We start from the raw sequence: 25490 nt of genomic DNA on the forward strand, positions 1-25490 counted from the left end.
TCAACTAAAAGCTTCTATATTCACCTTAACAATCACTCATCATATCTAGACAAGGGTTCATCCAATCTTGTGTGATCTGTCTCATCTCATTCACCCGGTCATGAACCGTCGCAAGAGAAGTTGGAACCATATGCAGCAGTGGCATCTAGCAACATGCAGCCCAGTGACGAGGAGGTGCCTATGATGAGAAAGGTGAGGGTGACTGAAAGGAGGAGCTGTTGTGACTTGTGAACAACAGGAGTGAATGAGAGCTTTAAGCTTTGGTCAGTGGACGTGGGGCCAAGTGCATCTGATTTTTTAGCAGCGTCCGACAATGTGTGTCAAGTATTACCGAACTTTTTTCATATACAGGAAGCTTTTATTAAAATCTCGAAAGCAATACATGGAGATGATACAAAGCCTTAGAGAGCAACTTCCGGTATTACCGAACTTATATCAACAATATATTTGGCTTCCTGGATGGATTACTGGATTGGTATGGGTCGAGCCGTCGAGGCCAAGTTTGAAGGACGAGATCATCCGCTGATTCTTTTTTTACCCCTCACAACAGCAGGATTTTTAAATAGGAAAGCTTCTAGGAATTGGCATAACATATGACTGCACACAGCAGTAGCCAGTGCGCCCGGTCATCTGTCAAATTCTGTCAGTTTTCAGGAACCTTACGCATCGATAGTACAAAAATGCGTGCTTGCTAGGCAACTTAGAAACATTCAAACAGATCAAATAACATTCTGAATGTTACCGGAGGAGTTAGGACTGGACTACTGAAAGCACAACGGCTGGATTTGGGAAAACTTTTGTCATCACAAGAAAACAACTAAGATCACAGACACCATAATTAATTAAACAAACACAAAAATAAGACAGTGCTGATAGTTTATGGGAGTAGCATGCTCAAATCAGAGGCGGAACCAGCGATTTTGATTAAGCGGGGCTGGACAAATATAATCGTATTTTTTAAAATATACATAATTATATGTTTCAATAACTTTTTAAAAACTTTTACACTGTTTATAACCAAAATCATAATATTTTAATACAAAATTAGTTAAAATTGATATTTTTTTGTGCTATAAATTCAAATATTTATATATGTATTATATGAAATCTACTGTGCTTGGGGGGCCACGGCCCCTGCGTGCCCCCTGTTTCCGCCACTGGTTCTAATGATTACCCTAGGCCATTTTTGTTATTAGCATAAAGCACTTTAGGTTATTGTCAGGTTCCGAGATGGAATCCTGACCATAAATAGAAGGGAATCGGAGTTTCGGTTGGAACAGCAGGGATTTTTGGATAGAGTCATAGAGAAGCAAGAACGAGGAAGAACATAATTCAGTTACCCATTTGGATACTTAAAATTGAATTCATTTTAATAATCATAATTTAGACATATATTAATTAAGCTAATATGGTTATATATAGATTATATTTGTATATTATTGTTGGCTATACGAGAGAGATACTTATGTGTTGCATTTCTACTATAGGAGAGTGAGTTCAAGAGCATGTCATAAATTGTAAAGTATGAAAGGTTCTTGATTGGTTTTAGTAATTGAGTGACAACCTTAGGTGGACTAATATGTGTTTGAGTGAGATACACAGGTGATTAGTCCATAAGTACATCATGTGTGAGCAACCTATGCCATAGAGGTGAAATGGCTTGGATATGTTGCAAGGCTCACATATGTGATGAAGAAGCTCATTGCATATGAGACATGATATGGAGTCATGTGACTAAGGTGGAGAAGATCAAGACAACACTTGGCTTGATGGACCGGTTGCAAACGTGAAGGGCAAGTTGGAGGCTTTGGAACGATGGACCGCGTAGCGGTGAAGCTTGAGCAAGACTTGGTGCCGATGGACGAAGGCAACGGTGAAAAGCAAGCGAGGTCAAGATCGATGAACCAACAAGGTCACGTGATGATATGAAGTGAATCATATCATTTGTGATATGGTTAGTGCATGTGTTGCATCAACAATGGAGGAGATGGAATGGAATGCGCAAGGCAAATGTATAATCTATAGGGCATTTTATTTCACCGGTCATAGGTGTGTAGAAAAGCTTATGACCGGATTTAGGATAGATGGACGTACTATTAAGAGGGGCAAACTTGTTTGCATATCGGTCATCTAGTGCCACTCGAGTGATATAACTTTGCATACGTGTTAGGATCGAGTGGCATGGTGAAAAGAGTGCTAATCCTTTGAGAAAATATTTGTGAAAAGCTAACACACATGCATAAGGTGGTGATCACTTGGTGGTGTTGGCACATTTATGAAGGCGAAGTTGTTGGAGTCCATTTGGATCAAGTTGGAGAGGAAAAGGAGGTGAAAAGAGCAAGTTTGGGTTGTCCGAGGGTCGAAAAACTCAACCAAACTTGTACCCAACACGCAGCGCTTCCTGGGGGGTGGCCCTGTTCGGTGTGCACCGGACAGCCTAGGGTGGTGGCACCGCCACCCTAGGCAAGGTGCACCGCCACCGCCTGCAGCGTGCCCAAAAACAGTAGCAGCACCCTTTCATATTTTGGGCATAACTCCTAGCTCCGAACTCCGATTTTAATGATCTAGGACTTTTTGGAAAGCTAATGAAATGCTCTACAAGCCTGAAGTGGTGGATCTCAATTGGAGAAACTTTTGGTCAATGGACTGTCCAGTGACCATGGCGGTGTGGCACCACCCCTTTTTTCCAGAGAGGGGGAAACTCGTCGGGGGGCACCGCCACCCCTAGGGTGGTGCACCGCCCCCTATGTCTGGTGCTAGGGTCCCAACAACTAGTTTAAAATAGCCGTTTCAATTCGACTGTTGGGCACCGCCGCCCTTTGTCCGGTGCACGCACGTTGCTGTCTAGTGACCACACAGAAATGTGCTACTTGGCTCCAATGGCTCTATTTGGCTTGGGGGCTATAAATAGAGGTGGAGCTCGGGCATTTGGCTAGTTGAGCACCCTTGGGACTGAGTGTCCATGCTCGGGGAGTGCTCCGGAGCCCTTCTACTCACATACGCTTGATAGTGATCATCCGATTGAGTGTGAGTGCGATTCTAGTGCGTTGCATCGTGAGGATTGCATCGAGTTGCACTAGGTGATAGTGTTGCAAGCCAGTGGTGCTTGTTACTCTTAGAGGTTGCCACCTCCTAGACGACTAGGTGGCTTGTGACTCTGTTGAAGCATGCAAGAAGATTGTGCGATGCTCTGGAGGAGGATTTATGAGGAGGATTGTGCTCACCCCATGGGAATCCTGAAGAGCAACTCTAGTTGAGTGTGTCATTGAGCTACCCTGTCTTGTGGGTAGGTTCTTGTGGTGCCCGACATGCGGGCTTGGTGGGTGATGCCAAATAGCGTCAAACCCCAAGTGAGCGGTCGACACAACGGGGACTAGCATATTGGCAAGCACGTGAACCTCGGGATAAAATCATCGTGTCATCCTTGTCTTCCTGTTAGTTTGTGTAACACCCTAAAATTTGTACTTTTGGAAAATAGGATTAAAATGATTTATTTATGAATTTTTGTGCACATGAAATATAGGAAAAAGAATATTTTTTATTATATTAAAATTCATCATAAGGAGTAGCAACATGGATGTGCATATATGCCGGTGCATTTGATTTATTGCAATGAGTGGTTGAATACAAAATTCAAAATGAATTTAAAATGCTTTTGAAAATGAATTTGACAATGGCTTTGAAGTAAAAGAAAAGAAAATAGAAAATAAAAGAATTTAAAAGTTGTAAAATTTATTTTTGAAAACTTACCAAAATTTGCTCATTTTTATTTGAATTGAAAAGTATATTTGGAACCATTTTCAAACTTGATTTAGTTCATATTTGAAATTGGTTTTTGAAATAAGAAAAGGAAAGGAAACCCTCCCTCTCTCACTTCTGGCCCGAGAGGCCTGGCTCCCTTCCTCTGCTTTCTTCCAGCTAAGCCTGGCCTGCTCCCTCTGATCCCCAAGGCTGCAGCCAATTCCTCTACCATGCTGGCCCATCCTCTCCCCGTAGGCCCGCTTGCCTCTCTTCCCTCTCACGCGACCCAGCCATGAAGCCACGTGGATGCTCTCTCTCTCTCACTGTTAGCCCGGCCCATGCCTCTCTCGCTATGACCTACGAAGCGGCCCCATGCGTAAGTACCTTCCCCTTCCTCGCGTCCATGCCCGAGCAGGACTCCATCCCGTGCTTGAAGTCCACCGCCACCCTGTATCCACCATGACCTTGGCGTGCTGCCCACACCATCACCCCCTTAAATAGAAGCCCAGTGCCCTACCGCCTCCCTCGAACCCAAGATGTAAGCCACCGCCTCACCTTGAGCCGCAGCAGTCGCGGCTCCATAAGCCGCACACCGCAGAGATCTACCACCATGGGACTCACCGTTCCACCGTCTCTCCGCCACCGTGACCGCATCGCCGAGCATCTACGAGAGGTAAGCGATCTGTTGGTGCCGTGAACTCTCTCTCTATCGCCCTATAACTCTCTCTCCGCCTCACCGAAGTTTTGTATTCGAACCGATCCACCATAACGAGCGTAGCTTCACCACCGTGCCGTCGTAGCTCCCTCTAAACCCTCCATCAAGCTCACCTCGAGCTTCTCTTGCTTCCCATGGTCCTCCCATGCCCGGTGGTGGTCAGGAATGTCGAAACCAGTTTTGTCGGCGAGCTTCCTCGCCGCCATCCATGGCACCGCCGCCAAGCTCACCGCCGGCCGCACCACCCACTCTCTCCCTCTCTCTAATTTATTTCCAACCGTGCGATCTGTGATCAAGGGCCAAGAATAGAAGATACCCCTTCGCGCGGCCATTTTGCTAAAGAGACCCCAACTTTTCCAGAAATCAACCCACCATCCTGAGTGGTTCAACATTAATCAAAAATATGCCCTTGATTTATCTGTTATGGCCCCTGTGTTTTTCCAAAAACAACGCCCGGTCCATAGGACTAATTGAATTCGGTTTTTAATTATTTTTAATATGAAATTGATTTCAAATTATTTATAGAATTGCCATTGATCTTAATTTATGCATAGTTTCTTCGTTTTAACTCCGATTTGACCCATTCAAGTTGCGTTGGATTCATAACGACATAAACTACACATTAGTAACAATGTTAATCTTGTTACCAACACTAGAATTTTCATGGTTTAAATCCTAACTTGATTAATAATTATGTCACTGTATTTATAAATAAAATATGATAAATTCCACTTCGGTTTTCAAAACCAAATATAAGTTTGACTTAATTCAACTTAGGTATTTCTCTGAAATATCTTATGCATCCTTTTATATAGTTAAAATTAATAAAGCCTATGGTTCTCTTTTATAAAAGCAAGCCTTTCGATTGTTGTATCTTTCACACCGCAGCTCTGATTAGTGTGCTATTCATGTCTGTGTGTTCGTAGCGACATGTAAAAATCTTTAAAATCTTTTTTCTTATTGATTATTATGTTTGATGTACTGTTCTAATTTAGATCTATTGTTTGCTTCGTGTATGATTGCATAAATGCTTGTGTGGTGCTTTATGATCATGTCCAGTCGGTGAGCTTTGCGTTGATGATATAAAAGAAGTTGGTGATCTAGAAGAAGTTCTTTGAAGGTTACAATTCAATAGAAGAAGGATCTAAGTATAAGGCAAGTATAGCATTGGATCTTCCTTATTGTCCTATATACCTTTAATCATTTAATTCATAATGCATGTGTCTACCTTCACTGTCACTAAGGATTTCCTAGTACTTTGTACCTTGTGCCTTGATACCTATGGGGTATTACATTAGGTAGCATGATGCCAGTGCTCAACTACAACCATGATCTTATAACTTGACTAATGGAATATGCAAGAAACATTAAAAGATGCTTTTTAGCAACATGGAACAAGGGGGCTAGAGCATTAGGCTATTTTATGGTGCTCTAGATTCCTCTCCCTAAGGACTTATCTGTAAGTGATCATTTGAGACTTATAGTACAGCTGTGAGGGCTACATGGCTCTGGCCTTGGCTCAGTACAGGCCCTTTTCTAGTTTGTTAGAGGTTACCTTTGTGGTGTAAGAAGGGTGTGTTTCGGGTTGGATATAGTACAGCCTCTGTTCGTCAGTGTATAGGCTGCGCGTTATTGTGCCTGTTGGAAGGGGAGCCCTACATTCGCAGGGCACAGAACCTAGCGGACCTAACTTGTTAGACGAACCTTTGAAAGGCTTCATAGTGAACCCTGCCGACCTTCCTTGGTAGTGGGTCAAGAGGTTAGCCGCCTCGGACGAAAGGGTAAATCACGACTCATAGTGAAAGTGTATAGCCTCTGCAGAGTGTAAAACTGGTATATCAGTCGTGCTCATGGTCACGAACGGCCTTGGACCTTTATGAAATAGATGTAGAACATGGATGATACCGATGATGAAGATGCTCATTAATGATTACTATTTATGCTATTCATTATTCATGTTTACCTTATCATGTGTTTATATGGGCTTGTGAATAAACTTGTTGCCACCCAATTGCTAAAAGATGGCTCATTAAAAACTAATCGCAGTTGAACCAGTGTCAGCCTTCTGAGCCTCATGAACCCCATGTTATATTTGTTGAGTACGATATGTACTTACGCTTGTTTTATTTTTCAAATATTTGGATAAAAATCCTGGATTGGTACTAGATTGCTAGAGTTTGGAGGAATTAGGCTTGTGATTAACCAGTTAGTTGTCCCTGTGAAATTGAAGTCTTCACCCGAAGATCGGAGTTGTCTTTCCGTTGTTTGCTATCTAAGGTTATATTCTTTATACTAAGTATGTTATATATTGAGCCTTGCCTTTCGACATTACCCTTATTTGTAGCTATATGTGAGATTTGACTTTCTGGACTCACATATGGTGTGTATCTGGTTTTGTTCTTAAAATCGGGTGCTATAGTTTGCATCCCCTTTACACAAACTCATATTTACTTTCATTTATATTGTGCTTGTGTAGTTGCTATAGTAATTAGTCAGCTTGTGTAGCGTGCTAGTTACCTTCTAGCTTGTGTAGCTTAGAAATAGCTCTCTTGCATGACTAATTTGGTTTAAGTAACCTTGTTAGTCACATTGCTTAGTTTGTGTAGCTAAGTAATTTGTGCTCTCCCATTTGGCTTTTGTAGCCTTGTTATTGAGCATCGCTAGTGAGCTTAGGAGCTTAGTGATTTGCTTGCTAGATTGTGTAAGAGCTCCCCGGTTGCTAAAGTACTAGTTGCATAGGTTTGTATGACATTTGCTACTAGAATTGATTAGGTAGGCTTTAGCTAGCCCGTCACCATAGTTGCATAATTAGGATCTTTGTAAGGTGCTAGAGAACATAGATTGAGGGGGTGTAGTCTTGGCTTGACCGATTCCATATTTATTTTGGTTAGCCGGTGCGTTTATTTTTTTAGAAATGACTATTCATCCCCCTCTAGTCCGTCATCTCGACCCTACAAAGTAGAAACATAGAATGATGATCTATAAAATCAATTTTTATCAACCACCCTATAAATTTAAGATAGGCTTATATGTTAACTTTGAAAAGTGATGGAATATCTAATTCCAAATTAAATAGCCTAATTTATTAAGTAGATTTCAATTTCTCTTGAAGAAAGATCCAAACGGCCCTTAGAAATTTGAAATTTGTCTGAATGTTGATGCCTTCTCCCGATGCAACAACGCTTTTATATTCTGCGTGTTTACAACCGACACCGACTCAGCTGGCCTCCGGCCCACTATAGAGCATAACAGCCCACTAATCAACTGCTAAGGCTGGATAACGAGCTGGCTCGGCTCGTTCTAGCTCGTTAAGATAACGAGCTAGCTCGGCTCGGCTTGTTATCCTAACGAGTCAGAAAGCTAGCTCGGCTCGGCTCGTTAAAAGCTCGAGCTGGCTCATTAAGCTCGCGAGCCAGGTATAAAAAATACACAAAATATAATATTTGCATTTATCTAAAGTTTGAGAATAATAATAATATAAAAGAAATGCATCTAGACCAGTTACCAGTCAATTTATAGGGTCTAGACCAGTTACCAGTCAATTATAAAGTACAAGACATGAAGTAATACAAAAACTAATATAAGTTTTGATACTTTTTTTCCTGGAAGCTTGCTCGTTTAGCTCGCGAGCGGCTCGCGAGCTGGCTCGAGTTGGCTCGTTATAGCTAACGAGATAAAATCTTGGCTCGGTTCGGCTCGTTATCATAACGAACCGAGCCGAGCCGAGTCAAGCCAGTCACGAGCCGAGCGAGCTAAGGAGCTTCGAGTTTTTCGTCCAGCCTTATCAACTACCAAGAGACTTAACGCCTAGCTCAGCCATCGCTTGTTCCCGCGCTCACCTCTGTTGCCGGACCAGCAACAGTGCTGCAGACGCGCTTCTTCTTCCTGACAGTTATAAGCAGAGTGTTCATGGGATCTAAACAGGCTCTAATATTTTCGGCCTTAGTCAAAAAAATATATATTTATCGCCCATCTAGTGTCGATAGGCTCACGTGATTAGCAGAGTGTTCCGAGTCTCCTCTTGTTGATAGGGCTTCGTAATATCTCTGCGCAAAAAATAATGGCTGCCTGGGCATTGGGCGTGGCATGGCCTCATTATTCAGCATGGACACAACTAATGACATCAGTGGCCTGTCATTTGGGCTGTCTTGAACACACAATAGTCCAATATGGATGCATTGCAAGGCTTCGTCCAGTGAGCAGCTCTCCACAACCATTGTGTCTACGAAATTCCTTGCCATTCCATCTTTCCATAAGTTCCATGCCTGAAACAAACACGAGGACAAATTTCTTGTTTATTTTAATAATATAATTATTAAAAAAAATAAAGGATGCTAGAAGTAACACTTACATAAGCAATAAGGCTTGGATGATCCATTAGTAGATGAGGAGAGGCACTAATCTTTAGTCCACTGACTATCTCCAGTAGTAAAATGCCAAAACTATAGGTGTCGGACTTGACTGAAAAAATGCCTTGCGTTGTATATTCAGGCGACATGTAACCGCTATTTGAATCATTTCACAAGCAAGTAGTCAAGAGTTTGAATAGCTATAAGAACATGAATAAAATTTTAGTAGTTCTAATTAGCTAGAACCAGAAAATACTTACTATGTCCCAAAAACTCGTCTAGTACTTGCTTGCTGCTCGCTACTTCCAAAGATCCTTGCAATACCGAAGTCTGAGATTTTCGGCTCCATCTCTGCATCCAGCAAGATGTTGCTTGCTTTGAGATCTCTGTGAATGATCATCATTCTTGAATCTTGGTGGAGATAAAGAATTCCTCTAGCTATTCCTTTGATTATGTTTAACCTTTTTGGCCAATCAAGCATAGACTTCATTGCAGGATCTGCCATGAACATGGAAATTAAGGAATGAAGAAAACAGTTTACCATTCAGGAGTGTTTCTTCGCCAATTCAGGGTTTTTTTTCTTAGAATCTGTGATAGAACATACCAAAGAGGAATTTGTCTAAGCTTTTGTTGGGCAAGTATTCGTATATGAGCAATTTCTCATCTTCATGGATACAACAACCAAGAAGTCTGACTAGGTTCTTGTGTTGCAAACTTGCAATAAGAACTACTTCATTTCTAAGCTGCTCTTTCCCTTGTTCAGAACCGTTGCTAAGCCTTTTGACAGCAACCTCCTTGCCATCTTTCAGTATCCCCTGTGTGATATGATATATATCAGCGTTGTCGAGTTGATGAAATATAATAAGACGTATAATTGACAAATTAAAATACTATACCACCTTATATACTTTCCCAAAGCCACCTTTTCCAAGCATGTTGGCTTCATGGAAACTATTCGTTGCAGACGTGAGGTCCTCAAAGCTAATACACGACAGTTCCAGATTTTGATCCCAGAAATCGTGAACGCTCCTCTCATGTGCTTCCTTGTTCCGTCGCGTGTCTGGTAGAAACGTGTCAACAATTCATTCAACACTTATATGCTTACCAGTTAAAGCTGCCTATTACAAGCACACGTAGGTATTTATTTGTCTCTCACTCTCTTGGTATACCTCTTGACTTGCATATAGTGACAAGACATATACATGATGTGAGCATCAGCAGACATGCCATCGTTGGGAGCACAATCTCCATAGCCATGCCGATCTTCTTCTTCTTGTTTCCTGTAGAATAACACATCAATACATCATGTGAAGGTGAAGTTGGGTGTGTATACTTTGAAGGCACACCTGACCTGGCACTTACCGGGAGAGCCGGCGGCGACCCGAAGGTACAAGTTTTCACCTAAATCACCGTCCTTTCCGGTGTCGAGAAGCTCCCCCATCCAAAGCAAGCACCTTGACATGTCACTACTAGCACTCATGGTGACGATGGTGCTCAAGTTGGCATAAGCGTACGCGGTGCACGAGCAGTTGCGGTCGCACTCGGCAGCACACTCGTCAAAGCTTCTGTTCCTGACATACAGGAACTTGTCAGGCACCTTCATCCCCGGCAAGGTCAGGAAATAATGGCTCCTCCCACCACCACCGCCGCCGCCGCCGCACGCTGCCAGCGCTTGCTTCCTCCGGCATCCTCTGGAGAAGTCACGGAAGAAGCCGTCTTCCGGCTCGAACCCGTCGAGGCACTTGCACTCCTGCACGCCGCCCTCGCGCCCCGTGGCGTCGCAGTAGCCGAACGGCCCGCACGCGCCGTAGTGGAGGCAGCCGCCATTGCCGGGGCCCTCGAAAAGGACGGTCCACGACGACGACTCGACGTTCCAGACGCGGAGCCTCACGTTCCCCGTGTAGTCCAGCTTCCAGTGCGTCGTCGGGCCGCCGGCGGCGTTGTACGCCGCGTAGATCACCTCCCCGTCGTCGACGATCTGGGAGTATATGAACCTGGTGATGGCGGAGGCCCCCGCGCCGTTCCACACGCCGCTGCGCCATGAACGACGACGACTCCCACCCCGCCAGATGATGATCTGGAGGCCCCAGCCGGTGGGGTCGCCGCTGAGGGAGAAGTCGCCGGCGGAAGGGTCCCGAGGGCCCTTCCAGGCGACGACGCGCAAGGTGGTGTGAGCCTTGTAGTTGGTCCACAGCCTGAAGGTCGGGAGGATGGTGTCCGTGGGGTGGTCGAGGCTCTTCCATGCTACTACACCTGTGCCATTGGGCAGCTGCAGCTCGAGCTCGAAGCTCCCCGTGCTCCGGAGCACTCCGGAGCCTCCGATGATGCTACCGGCGACGGCGACATTGTTGTCTGTCGCCCAGACTGTGCGGCCTTCGGAATCGGACAGCACGAAATCGGAAGTGTTGGTGAGAGCTAGCTTCGCTGAAGGCGTGGTGATTGGGCTGTCGCGGTTGGCGACCCAGACGTAGGTGCGCTCAGGGATGTTGTTGTACCATATGCCGAGGTACAGGCTTGGCGTTGAGTTGGTGGTGAGGTTGAAGAAGCCGAGGGAAAACATGCCACCGTCGTCGGAGATGAGCTTGTCGCCGGGGTAGAGTGGTCTTACTGAGGTTAGGCGATCAACGACGGATTGGCAGGAACAAACTAAGAAGAACAAGAAGATGATCAATATAGCATGTTGGGATGCCATATTCTTTTGCGATCGATGTACTATATATGCTCTAATATTCTTTTGGGATGACAGAAACAAACGAACACCAGGAAGAAGATCTTCCCAAGGCTGAAGAGCACAGTAACAGTATATATAGACTGAGAGCTGATCAGGCCGTCTGGACTGGGTCGAATTATTCTACGTCTACATCATCAGAACGGCACACAAGTAGCAACATGTCACCGTTGAGGCAGCAAGACATCAGTTAATGTTCCCTCTGTTGAAAGGCATTAGTCATTTTATTTTATTTTAGTTTAATATGGTCCACATATATATGGGTTCCTTTGTATCTGATTTGAATGACGATAGCAAGACACCAGTTAATGTTCCCTCGGTGGAAAGGCATTTTTAGTGCTCTGTGTTTCCCAGGTCCTCGCTTTCCTCTTGCACTTCTTTTCTGTTCTTGTCTCCCCCTGCAGTAATCCACAATTACCGTTGTTTTCTGTTGTTCGTTTGTAACTCTATCTTAATGAAAAACGTGACTCACGGTCGAGAAAAAAATTTATTTAAATATATGGTCCGCATGTGTTTGGATTAATTTGCACTCCCTCTATTCTAATCTTAATTATAATTTGTTTAGCTTTATTTAAGCCAGATTCCTTTAACTTTAGCCAAAATTATAGAAAAATATACCAACATCTACTACTACAGAAGACAAAACCTATACCACCCGTCACAGCCAGGTGTACTGGAGCTGACAGTGATCCGACTTGACCAGGCAGCGACAGCGTGACAATTGAGCCTTATATGGGTAAGATCACCTGTTTTCTTTTCCTGAGATCTGCATATGACAATGCGACTTATCATCTTCAGTTTGCAGTTTATGTGTTGACTATAGTAATAGTATAGCTTATGCAAGTGTTTTCACATATCTTGAATTCCTGTTACTGAACTTGGACACTTGACACACACTTAAACTAACGACTAAACAATCAGTAATCAGGTCTGTGGCTTCTCCGCAATGTGGCCCACCACGGCTCATATCACACCTGTCGGCCCCAATTTTTTTTGTTTTTTAGCCCTTTTTTGAAAAAATTTCACAAATATGTCCCTGGAGGTATGATTTCAAAATCTAGACCCTTAGCTTGGCGTCATCATTGGTGGCGCCGAGCTTACACGTCTCGACGCCATAGATTTTGGTGCCTAGGTCTTGGGCTCGGCGCAGACGTGGCGGTGACCTGCCAGGCATCTTGGCGACATAGATCTTGGCGCCGAGCTTGACGCCGTGGTTATTGGCGCTGAGCTTGGCGCAGTGGTTATTTGTGCCAAGCTTGGCACCGTGGTTATTGGCGCCGAGGTGGTGTTTTAACTCGGCGTCCAACCTTCTTGCCCGAGCCTTCCTCCTCTTCTTTCTCCTCCCTCTCGGGTTTTTTCTCTCCCCACTTCGCCCTACCTCACGAATCGGCATATTGGACCTTGGAAACTTTGATTTGATCCATAGATCTTCGAGAGCAAGGTATCCTCGCTCCCTCCTAGTTTTTTTTAAATATATTAGTCGGATTTTTCAACTTAAAAATCGTCATTACTTAGGGTTTCATGCAATTTTAATATTTATATTATACAGCCGTAGGATGCCAAGGCGTGGAAAAGCTACCAAACCAAGGTAACCTCAGCGCACGTTATTATGATATGGGTTCATTGTTGTGGATCAAATGGAAAACCCTAGGTGTAGGGTTTAATGTTAATTGCTTTCGGTTCTTAGAACAAAAATGGCTAAATTGTAGTTATGGTCGGATGACCGAAAATGCCTTTGACCCATTGCCTCTACCTAGTGGTGTTCCAGTGCCCATGTGCTTTTGTGGCGATCCTTACAAGGTAGCCAAGTCCGATGAAGAGGACACGTATAGGCAGAGGTATTGGATGTGTTCCAATTTCACGTTTGAGCCTACACTTCGTCAGCGCCGCATTAACAAGATGGTGAGTAATTGATGTTTGTGTCATATGACATCTTGCATAATTTTTTTGTTTTGTAACAATTGCATTTTTTGCAGACCCCTCCACCGCTCTGTGATTTTGAGCAGTGGATCGACACTGAGATCAAGCCTGAAGACAAGGAATGGATGCAGAAACTATTGCGGTGGGAGGCAGAGGACAAGGAGATGATGGAGAAGATATGTGGAGAGGAGGCTGCAGAAAAGGAGCACAAGGAAGAGGAGGAAATGAGGCATGTTGCTGCGTACAGGGAGGAGAGGGAGAAGAAGCTTGAGCGTGCACGCCGAGCGAAAACAGCGATGGAGGAGAATCCCGATGCCCTAAGGAAGGGAAAGTGGCCTCGTTGCACTCAGTAGTCTCCATTACTTGCTAGTTCTATGGTTTATTCATGAACAATGTTGTCTACTGTTGGACTTTTCATTGTGTTGTCATGTAATGCACTTTAAGTATGGGCATGCTTAGGTCATATACTGCGTTATTTAGTTTGTCGGCACGTACTTCTAGTATTATTGTGTTGTTTAATGTGTCATAGTATTGGCCTTTTCATTATGTAGTTGTTTCATTATTTGTGGTCATAATATTCAGTTTAATATTGTGGACGTAGTGAAATGTGATCACGTGCTGCAAACAAAACCTAATGAAGTAGGGCATTATATAATTCAACACACAAAACACATAAAATGACATGTGAGAACAGGTCCCGAACTAAACCTAACATGCCTTGGGGAATTGAAGCAAACAACAAGCACAAGAAATGGCATGTGAGAACATGTACCAAACAAGGGTACATAGTTCCTTTGACTAAACCTAACATACCTTAGGTAATTAAACCAAACAACAAACATATGGATGTGACATATGAATAAGATAGGGCCGTCCTAGTAGTGTGGCCACATAGCAAATTTTGTTGCACCTTCTTCATAGTAGCCTCCCATTGTTGGTGGTGGTGGTGGCAGGGGTGATGGTAGAGGCCCCTTGTTCTTGTGATTAGGGCAGGTGCAATATGGATCATTGCAGAGTGCCTCCTATGAACTTGCACCATTGTTGTTGTCGTTGTCTTCGTCTTCCTTGTACCCGCTGCTAACTTCCCTTTGTAGATCGAAGATTTGGTCCTACAAGTAGTAGATGTACTGCTGATGCGGATAAATTGGTCGAGGATCGACCCACCTAGTGAACCCATAGTTTTCTTTGGACTCGAAAGACTACAATAAGTATGTCCTGTGAGTTGTAAGGGTATTAGAGAAACATATTTAACAAACGAAATGTAATAGTAATTACCCATGCTCGCGGGCATTTGAAGAAGCAACGACCTCCGTCGATCCCCTCGGTGAACATCTGCACTAAGCAGTCCTCACCGTGCATGCATTTTGGCCAATTTTCCTTCCTATTATCATATCCTCTGAGAGGGCACTTTTTAGTGAAATCACTCTTGCTCTCGGGGGGAAACTGATACACTGGTTCCTCAAAGAAATTAGGCCCAAGAGACCCCTCCCACACAATGGGAGTTCCCTTCGTCCCCCCCCCCCTTTCCTCTCCCACTCCTGAAACCATTTCCTCTAGATGACCCTCTAGACATTCCTACTCCAACAAAACCGAATACTAGTTTGGTTTTGCTTTTGGTTAGCAATGCAACCTAGAACGCATATATATAGGCGGAGACAGGTTTGCTAGCCGTTGTATTGTGCTATAAATGCTCCTAGAAAGCCTACTCAGAATCACTGAAAAGACTACATTGTAGGACACTGGAGAGCCTAGATTCCATGACTAAAAAGCCTATTCGATTTCAGACTTCAATCACTATTTCGAAGGACACTGAAAAGTCTATTCGACGGTGACATGATAAATCGCTGTAAAAGTTATTTCCCCGAGATTCCATGACTGAAAAGCCTATTCAATTTCAGACTTCAATCACTATTTTGAACCAGAAAAACTGATGCCGTTGATTAATATGTACTTTAGGCAGAAAATTTTGCCATAATTTCTCCTATTTTTTATGTCATCCATGCACAAATATGAGATGAATATTTAACCTCAATACAACATGTAAAAACATACAAATATATGCCACATTCATCTGAAACCATATATATGAGCATATTAATAGTCCACACAATCCATAATTATAGTCCATAGTAGTTCATATTCGATAATAATAGTCCATACAGTCCACAATAGTTCATAATAAAAGTCCACAAAGTCCATAATACTACATAATAACATCTACCACAAACCCTTATTGCCTCCTAGTCTTACTCTTACCCTTGTGACCTAAAAGGATCAAGATGCCCAAGAGGGGGGGGTGAATTGGGCTAATTCTAAAATTCTTTGCAATAATTAAACCCTATGGTTAGCCCACTCCACCCCTTGTGCCTAGAAATTGTTTCTATTGTTCTACTGCACAAAAGTTTTGCACCCTAGGTTCCAATCCTACTCTAGCATGGCAATTCTATGAATATAAAGACAAGAATTGAATTGCTCAAAGTAAATGCTTAAAGTAAAGAGAGAAGGAGGAACGCGGCGATGTTTTGCTGAGGTATCGGAGAGTTGCCACTCCCCACTAGTCCTCGTTGGAGCACCCGCGCAAGGGTGTAGCTCCCCCTTGATCCGCACAAGGATCAAGTGCTCCCTACGGGTTGATTCTTTGACACTCCGTCATGGTGAATCACCCACAGCCGCTCACAACTTGAGTTGGGTCATCCATAAGCTCCACCGGATGATCACCAAGCTCCCAATCACCACCAAACCATCTAGGTGATGACGATCACCAAGAGTAACAAGCACGAACTCTCACCTGACCATGACAAGCCTAATGAGAAGGGTGGATGCACACTTTGCTACTCTTGCTTTCACTAATGAGGTCTCTCTCTTGGATTCTAAAATCTCAATCACCTCACTAGGATCTTGCTCTTCTTGGCACTCTCAAGGGTGTTTCTTAGCTGTTGAAATGAGCAAAAGTAATCCCTTGAGTGAATAGAGGAAGTATTTATAACCCCTCATTCAAAACAAATCATTATGTGCCACTGCGGGGTGACCGGACGCTCCGATCAGTTCTCGCCACCGAGCAGTTAAGTGGTGACCGGATGCATAAAAATGTATCACGTATAAAAAGCCAAATGTAGATAAGCTCCCCTAAATGTATCGCTCCCCCTAAGTCTATCATACTCGATCCCTCTCCCCCTTTGGCGTCAAACACCAAAACCAAAGGGTTGATTGGCGGGGATACAGCGGATGAGTCGGGTGCTGAGGTGCGATGAGCGATCTGGAACTGGGTGCCATCATCATCTAATCTTGAGCTCTAAGCTGTCTGACCCTCTATGGCTGGAAGCGATGCTAAAATGATCTAGGTCAGATCTGGTACTGGTGTGGCCTGAGACTCTGCAGGTATGACTATAGCAGGTGGCTCTGATGATGCAACTAAAGAAGGGAGCGTCTCTGTAGTCCTAGTAATAGGAGCAATTGTGGAAGGACCGAGGTCATGTAGATATGGTGGAGTAGGCTGCCCTATCAACTCACAAGCAACGAGAAAGTCTGAGCCAGTGTGAAGCCCGTCTGAAGAGGTGTGAACTACGGGGCTAGCACTAGCGAGGCAAACCACTAGGACACCTACTATGTAGGTGAAGAAAATTGTGTTGCTAGCTATCCCTAACTCTGAAGCCCACTAGGTTGTAAAGCTAGAGTCATAGAAGTGGTGGCAGGTTGGCCGATCTGAGGTGAAGGTTGTGGCGGTGGATCTCTAATAGCAGTAACTACATGCTGCATAAATCCAAGTAATTGCTGCTGCTGCATGGCCTGCTACTGCTGCTGTATAGCCTGCTACTGACACTGGAACTTGTCCTGTCTAGCCTAAACCTGTGCTAGAGCAGCTGCTGTCTCCTAGGCCTAGCGAGCCTGATCCTGCCTCATCCACTCAAGAATAGCAAGGAGAGCGGGATCTGTCTATGGTGCAGGTGGAGCTGAACTAGAGGTACCGGCCTCATGGTCATGTCATCGAGAAGGCGTCTGAGGGATATCCTGGTAGTCATCATCTAAGCTGTCACTAGGGTCGCTCTCGACCATACCCCCCTACTAAGAATCTAACTGCTCCTCCTCTATAGCTGCAATGCCCCTGATAGTCTCATCCTGCTAGGGTACAGTCTCTAGCACTTTTGGGCGACGGCGTGGCTAGGTAGGTGCACTCGGCCTACTATGATGGAGCATCTGGGTCAAGTTATATGCAGGGAACTCGATAGTAGCTCCAGAATACTCTGCCAACATCTCTGGAGGCCTCACTGTAACTGCATTGTGAATCAAAAATGTAATCCAGTGAGCATAAGGCAGCTGTCTATGTCCTCTGAATCCCTCTACAAGGGTATCCTCCATCTCAGAAAGGATGACATCCCATATATCAAAGACTATCTGCTGCATCACGGCATTTAGTAGCCACAACTGAATGCAAGTCAAGCCCTTACGATATCCCATCCTCGGTAGCAGGGTCCTCCTCATGATAGCATCTAGTAGTCTGGCTGTAGGAGTGAGATCCCTGGGTGTCCTGCTCGACCCCTCGCCGAATGACTCTATGAAGCAAGGGCGAACCAGATATGTAGGAGGCACAAGACCGCTATTAGGGTGTCTAGGAGGCTCTGTGTGTCCATAGCAAACCTCGTGTACAAAGTGAATGAACCTATGAGATGAGTCAATCCAAAGTGTAGCATAGAACTCTCGGACCTAAGATGGAACATATCTGTCTGTTCGTCCAAGTAAATCTGTCAGCCCTGGCAAGTAAGAGAGGTGTGGACATATTTGCTCTCCTATAGCTACTACAATGGCCTCAATAGAATAGACCCTCTGAGACCTAAATGCAACCTCACTGTTAAGATATGCATTATAAAAATCTTCCTACAGTGGTGTATAGAACCCCTCAAAAGCACGCTCATCCCTCCTAGGCGGGAACTAGTCCTCGAACTGCACAAATCTGAGCTGTTGCACCTGCTTGGCCGTGGTGGCCCTCAAATCTAGATGAGTCACTAGAGGCGGACCCTGTGGTCTAGGAGGCAGATGAGAACCCCTCTGCTGTGTCTTAGCCCTCGGTGTCACCTAGGTACGGGTACGACTAGAGCAGTGAAGATATGGTGCCTACTCTGTCTCCTCTGCCTCTTGTGTCTGCTCTGTCTACTGTTGTGGCTCCCCTAAGGCAGAGTCTCCTCCAAAGCAACACGGCGTCCCTCAAGCATGGCAGTCCTAGCTAGACTACCATGATGACACTCAACCTGCTCTATAGCTACCCTCTATGTGGGTGAAAGCTGATCTATAATCTAGACTCCACTCCTAGCACCTCCTCTCTCTACATGCTCTGCGGCGATTGCTCTTGCTGTATCTGCATCTGCATACTTCTGCTTCTTTGACGTGATCTTCTTTGTCACTTTGCCTTTCACATTAGTAGGCAAGTGAGGCGGAGGCCTTAGATCCTCATGACCTGGACCACCTCTGGCGTTCTTGACACGTGCCATCTAGAATGATCTGCTGCCTTGGACAAGAAACAACTGTCACTGACACTTCCAAGGCTTTTCCTTGATCCGTACTCGTGAGCTTAGCCCCGAGTTAACTGACAACTGCTAATGTGACATCAGAAACACCAACTCGCTGCACGTTAAAATAGATCGGATATATGAATAATTTCAATATACCTCTAGAGATACGAAACCCTAAGAAGTAAGCAATAGATACAAAATTGGAAATGAGAGCTTGCTACCTGACGAACCAATGAATCAACGAGAAGAGAAATGAATCAAGGAACCACTGGATTGGCTAGGGTTAGGGTTGGCACTACGTGGTGAATCAGCTATGGAGATGCAGCTGTAGGCACTAGAAGCGCTGATGAAGGTGGCTAGGGCACCAGCGGTGCTTTTGCTAGCGTAGAGGCGGCACTGGCGCTAGGGCACGACAGTGCGAGAGGAGGCGAGGCGTACGGAGAAGTTGGCGAGGGCAGGGAGCACGGCGGTGCGGGGTGCGACGCAGTCGAGCTGCGGCGGCGTGAACGTGGTGATGCGCAGGAACAGCACGGGCAGGGCGTGCCGGCGCGGGGTGCGGCGGCGCAGTGGCGTGAAGGCACGGAGATGCAAAGGCGGCACTACAGACTATGACTAGGACACTGGCGGCGGCGAAGTCAGCGGATGGAGCCTTAGGTCATGGCGCGGCCCAATTTTATGGTGGCCCCCGACGGATTAGAAAAGGAAACGAGATAAGAGTTAGAATCCCGCATGATTTCTACTGACCGGATGCTCTGGTGGTAACGATCGGACGCTGCCACCCAGAGTCCGATCGACTCCAGAGAGGTCCAAATCCTCTAGAGTCGCGACCAAATGCATCCGATCACAACTGACCGGACGCAGCCAGAGTCCAGTCGATCCTAACTTCATCTTCTTCACTTAACCGGACGCAGGATGACCTTCTGACCGGACGTAGAAAGAACATTGTTCCAGCATCTAGTCACTCCTTGACAGCACGGTTCACCTCCTATGAACTGACTAGACGTAGGGGAGCAAAGTCTGGTCCAGCGTCCGGTCACTCTTCTTCAGCAAATCTTCAAAGTTCCTTCGTGCTGCCTGTTCCCAATCAAGTCCCAACTTTAATAAGACCCAAATAAACACCAATTGGGACTGATGTGAGTGACCTCTCTCAAACCCTCAAATTTTTCAAAATATTTTGCCTTAGGCTATAATTCCTTTTAAGAAAATAGGCAATAAAAAGGTGATTGAAGAGAAATGACAAAACAACATTCATGCATATGCAATGCAATACTTGAAAGTAATTTTAGTTGCTTGTCAAGTTTGATCCAAGATTAAGCTTCTTCACACGCTTTTCGGCGGTTATCTTAACCATGTTAGACAAGCCCTAAGTGCATTACCACAAGGTAAACATGTTGTAAATTATAATGTAATGCAAGGGACAACACAAGCTCATTTCTAGTGAAGTTGTTAAAATCAAGCACATTGAGCTTATTCCTCAACCGACAAAATGTAGCCTCATCTAGCGGTTTAGTGAAGATATCCACCAATTGATTCTCGGTCCTTACGCCTTCTAGTGAAATATCATTCTTAGCAACATGATCTCTAAGAAAGTGATGGTGGATATCTATGTGTTTGGTGCGAGAGTGTTGAACCGGATTATTAGCAAGTTTTACCGCACTCTCATTGTCACACAAAAGGGGTACTTTTTCTAGAACTATACCATAGTCCAGCAAAGTTTGTTTTATGTAAAGTATTTGTGCACAACAAGCACCCGCGGCAATGTATTCCGCTTTGGCAGTAGACAAAGCCACACTATTTTGCTTCTTGGAGGACCAAGACACAAGTGATCTACCAAGCAAATGGCACCCTCCGTATGTGCTTTTTCTATCAACTTTGCAACCGGCATAATCCAAATCGGAATAGCCAACTAATTCAAATATAGCTCCTTTGGGATGCCAAAGGCCAATACTTGGTGTGTGCTTAAGATACCTAAGGATTCTTTTAACGGCAATCAAATGAGCTTCCTTAGGATTAGCTTGAAATCTAGCACACATACACACACTAAACATGATGTCAGGCCTAGATGTGGTTAAATATAACAAGCTACCAATCATAGAGCGGTAGAGAGTTTGATCAACCGTTTTACCTCTCTGATCTAGGTCAAGATGTCCATTAGATGGCATAGGTGTCTTGATTGGCTTATATTCATCCATATTAAACCTCTTGAGAAGATCCTTGGTGTATTTTTCTTGAGAGATGAAAATCCCTTCTCTTATTTGCTTGACTTGAAAACCAAGAAAGAATGTAAGCTCTCCAATCATTGACATCTCGAACTCCTTCGACATTAATTCACCAAACTCTTTGCAAGAGTCTTCATTTGATGATCCAAAGATGATATCATCAACATATACTTGACAAATGAAGATATATCTATCAAGCTTCTTGGTGAATAGTGTGGTGTCGACCTTCCCAATGGTGAAGCCCTTCTCAATGAGGAAATCCTGAAGACGCTCATACCAAGCTCTTGGGGCTTGCTTAAGCCCATATAGCACCTTGGATAACCTATAAACATGATTAGGATATCTAGGGTCCTCAAACCTAGGAGGTTGATCAACATAGACTAGTTCATTTATAAAGCCATTTAAAAATGCACTTTTCACATCCATTTGATATAGTTTCATTTCATGATGTGATGCATATGCAAGGAGGATACAAATGGCTTCTAGTCTTGCAACCGATGCAAAGGTCTCTCCAAAATCCAACCCTTCAACTTGAGAGAACCCCTTTGCAACTAGTCTTGCCTTGTTCCTCACAACAATGCCTTAATCATCTTGCTTGTTGAGGAACACCCACTTTGTTCCAATGACTCTTGCACCTTGTGGTCGCTCTTCAAGAGTCCAAACTTTATTGCGGGTGAAGTTGTTCAACTCTTCATGCATGGTGTTTATCCAATCCAGATCTTAGAGAGCTTCTTCTACCTTAGTAGACTCAAAGCAAGAGACAAAAGAGTGATGTTCAATAAATGAAGCAAGCTTTTGAGATCGAGTCATTACACCCTTAGATGGACTCCCTATGATGAGATCTTATGGATGAGCTTATAGTAGAGGTGAATTTCTTCTATCAACCACTTGAGGGGGAGGTTGTGGAGCATCAACATCTTGTGCGTGTGTCACCATTTTCTCATGGGAGACATGGGTATCTTCATTTTCTACTATTCCATCTTTATCACCATCTTGTGGCACATTAGATGAAGAAGGTGGATTGATCACTTGTATATCATCTTCATCATCTTGTGGCTTGATGTCTCCAACCGGAATGTTCTTCATAGCCTCCCTCAATGGTTCATCACCTACATCATCAAGATTCTCATGTGCTCCTTGGGAGCCGTTAGATTCATCAAATTCCACATCATATGTTTCTTCAACCAAGCTGGTGGCATGATTAAATACTCAATATGCTTTGGACTTTGATGAGTAACCAACAAGAAAATCAATATCACAACATCTTTGAAACTTCCCTAGGTGTTGCCGCTTCTTGTAGATATAGCATTTGCAACCGAATACCCTAAAGAAGGAGACGTCTGGCTTCTTCCCATTGAGCAACTCATAAGGTGTCTTGCCGAGAAACTTTTGAAGGAATAGGCGGTTGGATGCATAGCATATGGTGTTGATAGCTTCCACCCATAGAGCTTCAGGTGTGTTGTACTCATCAAGCATTGTTCTTGCTAGTGTGATTAGTGTCTGATTCTTTCTCTCAACTACACAATTTTGTTGAGGAGTATAGGTTGCGGAGACTTCATGCTTGATTCCAACTTCATCACAATAGGCTTGAATGTTTGTGTTGTCAAATTCTTTCCCATTATCACTTCTAATTTTCTTGAGCTTCACCTCAAACTCATTTTGTGCTCTCTTGGCAAACTTCTTGAAACATGATGCCACTTTAGATTTGTCATGAAGGAAGAACACCTATGTGTATCTTGAGTAGTCATCAACAATCACTAGACAATAAAGATTTCCTCCCAAACTCTTGTATGTTGTTGGTCCAAATAAGTCCATGTGAAGGAGCTCTAGCACTCTTGTGGTTGACATGAAAGCTTTTGTAGGATGAGTGTTTGCAACTTGCTTGCTGGCTTGACATGCACTACAAAGCTTGTCCTTCTCAAACTTCACATCCTTCAACCCTCTCACCAAATTATTCTTCATTAGCTTATTGAGTGAGCTCATCCCAACATGAGCAAGTATTTTATGCCATAGCCACCCAAGTGTTGTTTTGGTGAATAGGCAAGTCTTCAAATTAGCATCTTCAGAGGTGAAGTCCACTAGATATAGGTTGTAGTATCTAAATCCCTTGAATATCACTTGATCATCATCCTTCTTAGATACAATCACTTCCTTCTCGGTGAATAGGCATTGAAAGCCAAGATCACACAATTGACCAACAAATATCAAATTGAAGCTCAATGAAGCAATATATAGCACATTTGAGATTGAATGATCATTTGATATAGCCACTTTGCCCAATCCTTTAACTTTGCCCTTTGAATTATCTCCAAATGTGATTCTTTCTTGTCCATCTACTTCTTCATCTAGTGAGGTAAACATACGAGGATCACCGGTCATATGTTATGTGCAACCACTATCAATTACCTAATGACTTCCACTGGTCTTGTAGTTCACCTACACACAAGAGATCAAGCTTTAGGAACCCAAACTTGTTGAGGGCCCTTGACTTTCTCAACAAGTGACTTTGCTACCCAAATCTTCTTAGGCCTATTCTTGTTGGGAGGTCCTAAGAACATAACTTTCATCTTTCTACTAGAGTCCTTTCTAAGCATATAATGAGCATTAAAAGCAAAGGGTCTAGCATGCTTGGGCAAGGGTTGTGGTGGTGGAGTTTGACACTCATGGGCAAAGTGGCCTTCTTGTCCACACTCAAAACACCTCTTTGGCTTTGGCTTTGACTTGTGTTGTTGTTGTTGAGCTTGAGCCTTCTTCTCTTAGTTTGCCAAATACCCAATGCCACTTCTATCCATCTTCATGACGATGTTCATTAGTAGCTCACTTTGAAGATACTTGCCTCTTGTGAACTTGCTCAATCCAATCTTGAGATGTTCTTTCTCCAACTTGAGCTTCTTGTTCTCTTCTTTTAGCTCATCATGATTTCTCTCTTGCTTGAGTCTCTTGTTCTCCTCTTTGAGTTTCTCATTCTCTTCCTTGAGCTCTACATCATAATCATGATCAAGGTTATCTAACACAATGGTGTTGGTGGTTGATAGCTTCTCAAGATCTTTCTTTAGCTTCTCATTCTTATACTTGATCTTGACATACTCATCATAGTTGTCGGTTTCAACCACTTGCTTGCCTTTGCTACTAGAACCTTGCTCAATGCTCTCAATGATTAAATCATCACATGATGTAGCTATACCAATCTTAACAACATCGTTAGTAGCATCATGTGGCTCATTGGATAAAAATTCTTGAGCGCTAACAAGATTATCATGATTGATCTTAAGAGTTGTATATTCTTCTTTTAGCATATTATGGCTAGTGATGAGATCATTATGTATCATCTCAAGTTTATCATATTTTTCTTTAAGCTCTTTCTTAGAAGATTTGAGCTACTTGAGTTTGGATGACATAGCTTCATTTGCTTCTCTAAGCTCAACACTAGCCTTTTTGGCTATATCATATTTAGCTAAAAGAGAATCATTCTTAGCTTCTAGCTTGTCATTCTTAGCTCTAGTCTTTCTAATGATCTTAGTATATTGATTTAGCAATTTAACAAGATCATCATATGAAGGTGATTCATATTCATCATCATCACTATCACTATCACTATCATCATTGTTAGCATGATCATCACCACTACTATCATCATCATTTGGTACCTTCCGTTCACCCTTGGCCATAAGGCATAGGTGTGTAGAGGATGATGGTGATGGTGTCGGTGAAGATGATGAAGAGTCAATCACAATTGTGGCCACCTTCTCATTATCACCATGATCATCGGATGAGCAACTAGATGAATCAATGTCCATGAGCCAATCACCGACGATGTATGCCTTCCTATTTTTCTTCTTCTTGTGGAAGTCCTTCTTCTTGCCATCTTTCTTCTTGTATGGCTTGTTTTTCTTCTTTTCATCTTCATCACTTGAGTCATCTTTCTTGCCCTTGTTCTTCTTCTTGTATTTGTCTTTCTTGGGCTTGGTGCATTGATGTGCTAGATGACCAAGTTCTCCACAATTGTAGCAATCCATCTTGGAGATTGGCTTCCTTCTTGTGCTAGTGAAGAACTTCTTTTTCTTGCCATCAAACTTGATGCCATTCTTGTTGAGCTTCTTTAACATCTTGGTGGTTCTTCTCACCATGAGAGCAAGACTTGCATCATTAACTTCATCATCACTTGAGCTCTCATACTCAATTCTTGCTTTGCCCTTCTCTTGGCTAGCCTTGAATGCTAAGTCTTTTTCTTTCTTCTTGATAGAGGATGAGCCATCTTGTGGTGTGATGTGCATGTACATCTCATGGGCATTGATCTTTCCCAAAATTTAAGTT

General features: G+C 43.7%; 1 protein-coding gene across 2 annotated transcripts; it reads right to left on the bottom strand.

Moving 5' to 3' along the window:
- Positions 1 to 7900: 7900 nt before the first annotated feature.
- Positions 7901 to 11569, bottom strand: LOC136527964 (G-type lectin S-receptor-like serine/threonine-protein kinase B120). Of its 2 annotated transcripts, XM_066520835.1 has the most exons (8): positions 10168 to 11569; positions 9975 to 10085; positions 9705 to 9865; positions 9410 to 9620; positions 9066 to 9303; positions 8808 to 8961; positions 8449 to 8721; positions 7901 to 8341 (listed from the first exon to the last, which is right to left on the bottom strand). In XM_066520835.1, exons 1-8 carry the CDS (start codon positions 11495 to 11497, stop codon positions 8264 to 8266), a joined length of 2556 nt encoding a protein of 851 aa, XP_066376932.1. In that variant the 5' UTR covers positions 11498 to 11569; the 3' UTR covers positions 7901 to 8263. The 2 variants fall into 2 exon arrangements, with proteins under 2 accessions (XP_066376932.1, XP_066376933.1); XM_066520836.1 differs by lacking the exons at positions 7901 to 8341; positions 8449 to 8721 and having other exon boundaries at positions 8824 to 8961; positions 9062 to 9303.
- Positions 11570 to 25490: the final 13921 nt, after the last annotated feature.

Source organism: Miscanthus floridulus, chromosome 19 (genome assembly GCF_019320115.1).
Source record: "Miscanthus floridulus cultivar M001 chromosome 19, ASM1932011v1, whole genome shotgun sequence".
Taxonomy (NCBI): Eukaryota; Viridiplantae; Streptophyta; class Magnoliopsida; order Poales; family Poaceae; genus Miscanthus; species Miscanthus floridulus.

Excerpts from the sequence above, each read along its gene's own strand:
- LOC136527964 (XM_066520835.1), bottom strand. The coding sequence starts at position 11,497 with ATGGCATCCCAACATGCTATATTGATCATCTTCTTGTTCTTCTTAGTT. Across the intron at positions 9,304-9,409 it reads CTTAGACAAATTCCTCTTTG|ATCCTGCAATGAAGTCTATG; the intron begins GTATGTTCTATC and ends TGTTCATGGCAG. Across the intron at positions 8,722-8,807 it reads ATCCAAGCCTTATTGCTTAT|GCATGGAACTTATGGAAAGA; the intron begins GTAAGTGTTACT and ends TGTTTGTTTCAG.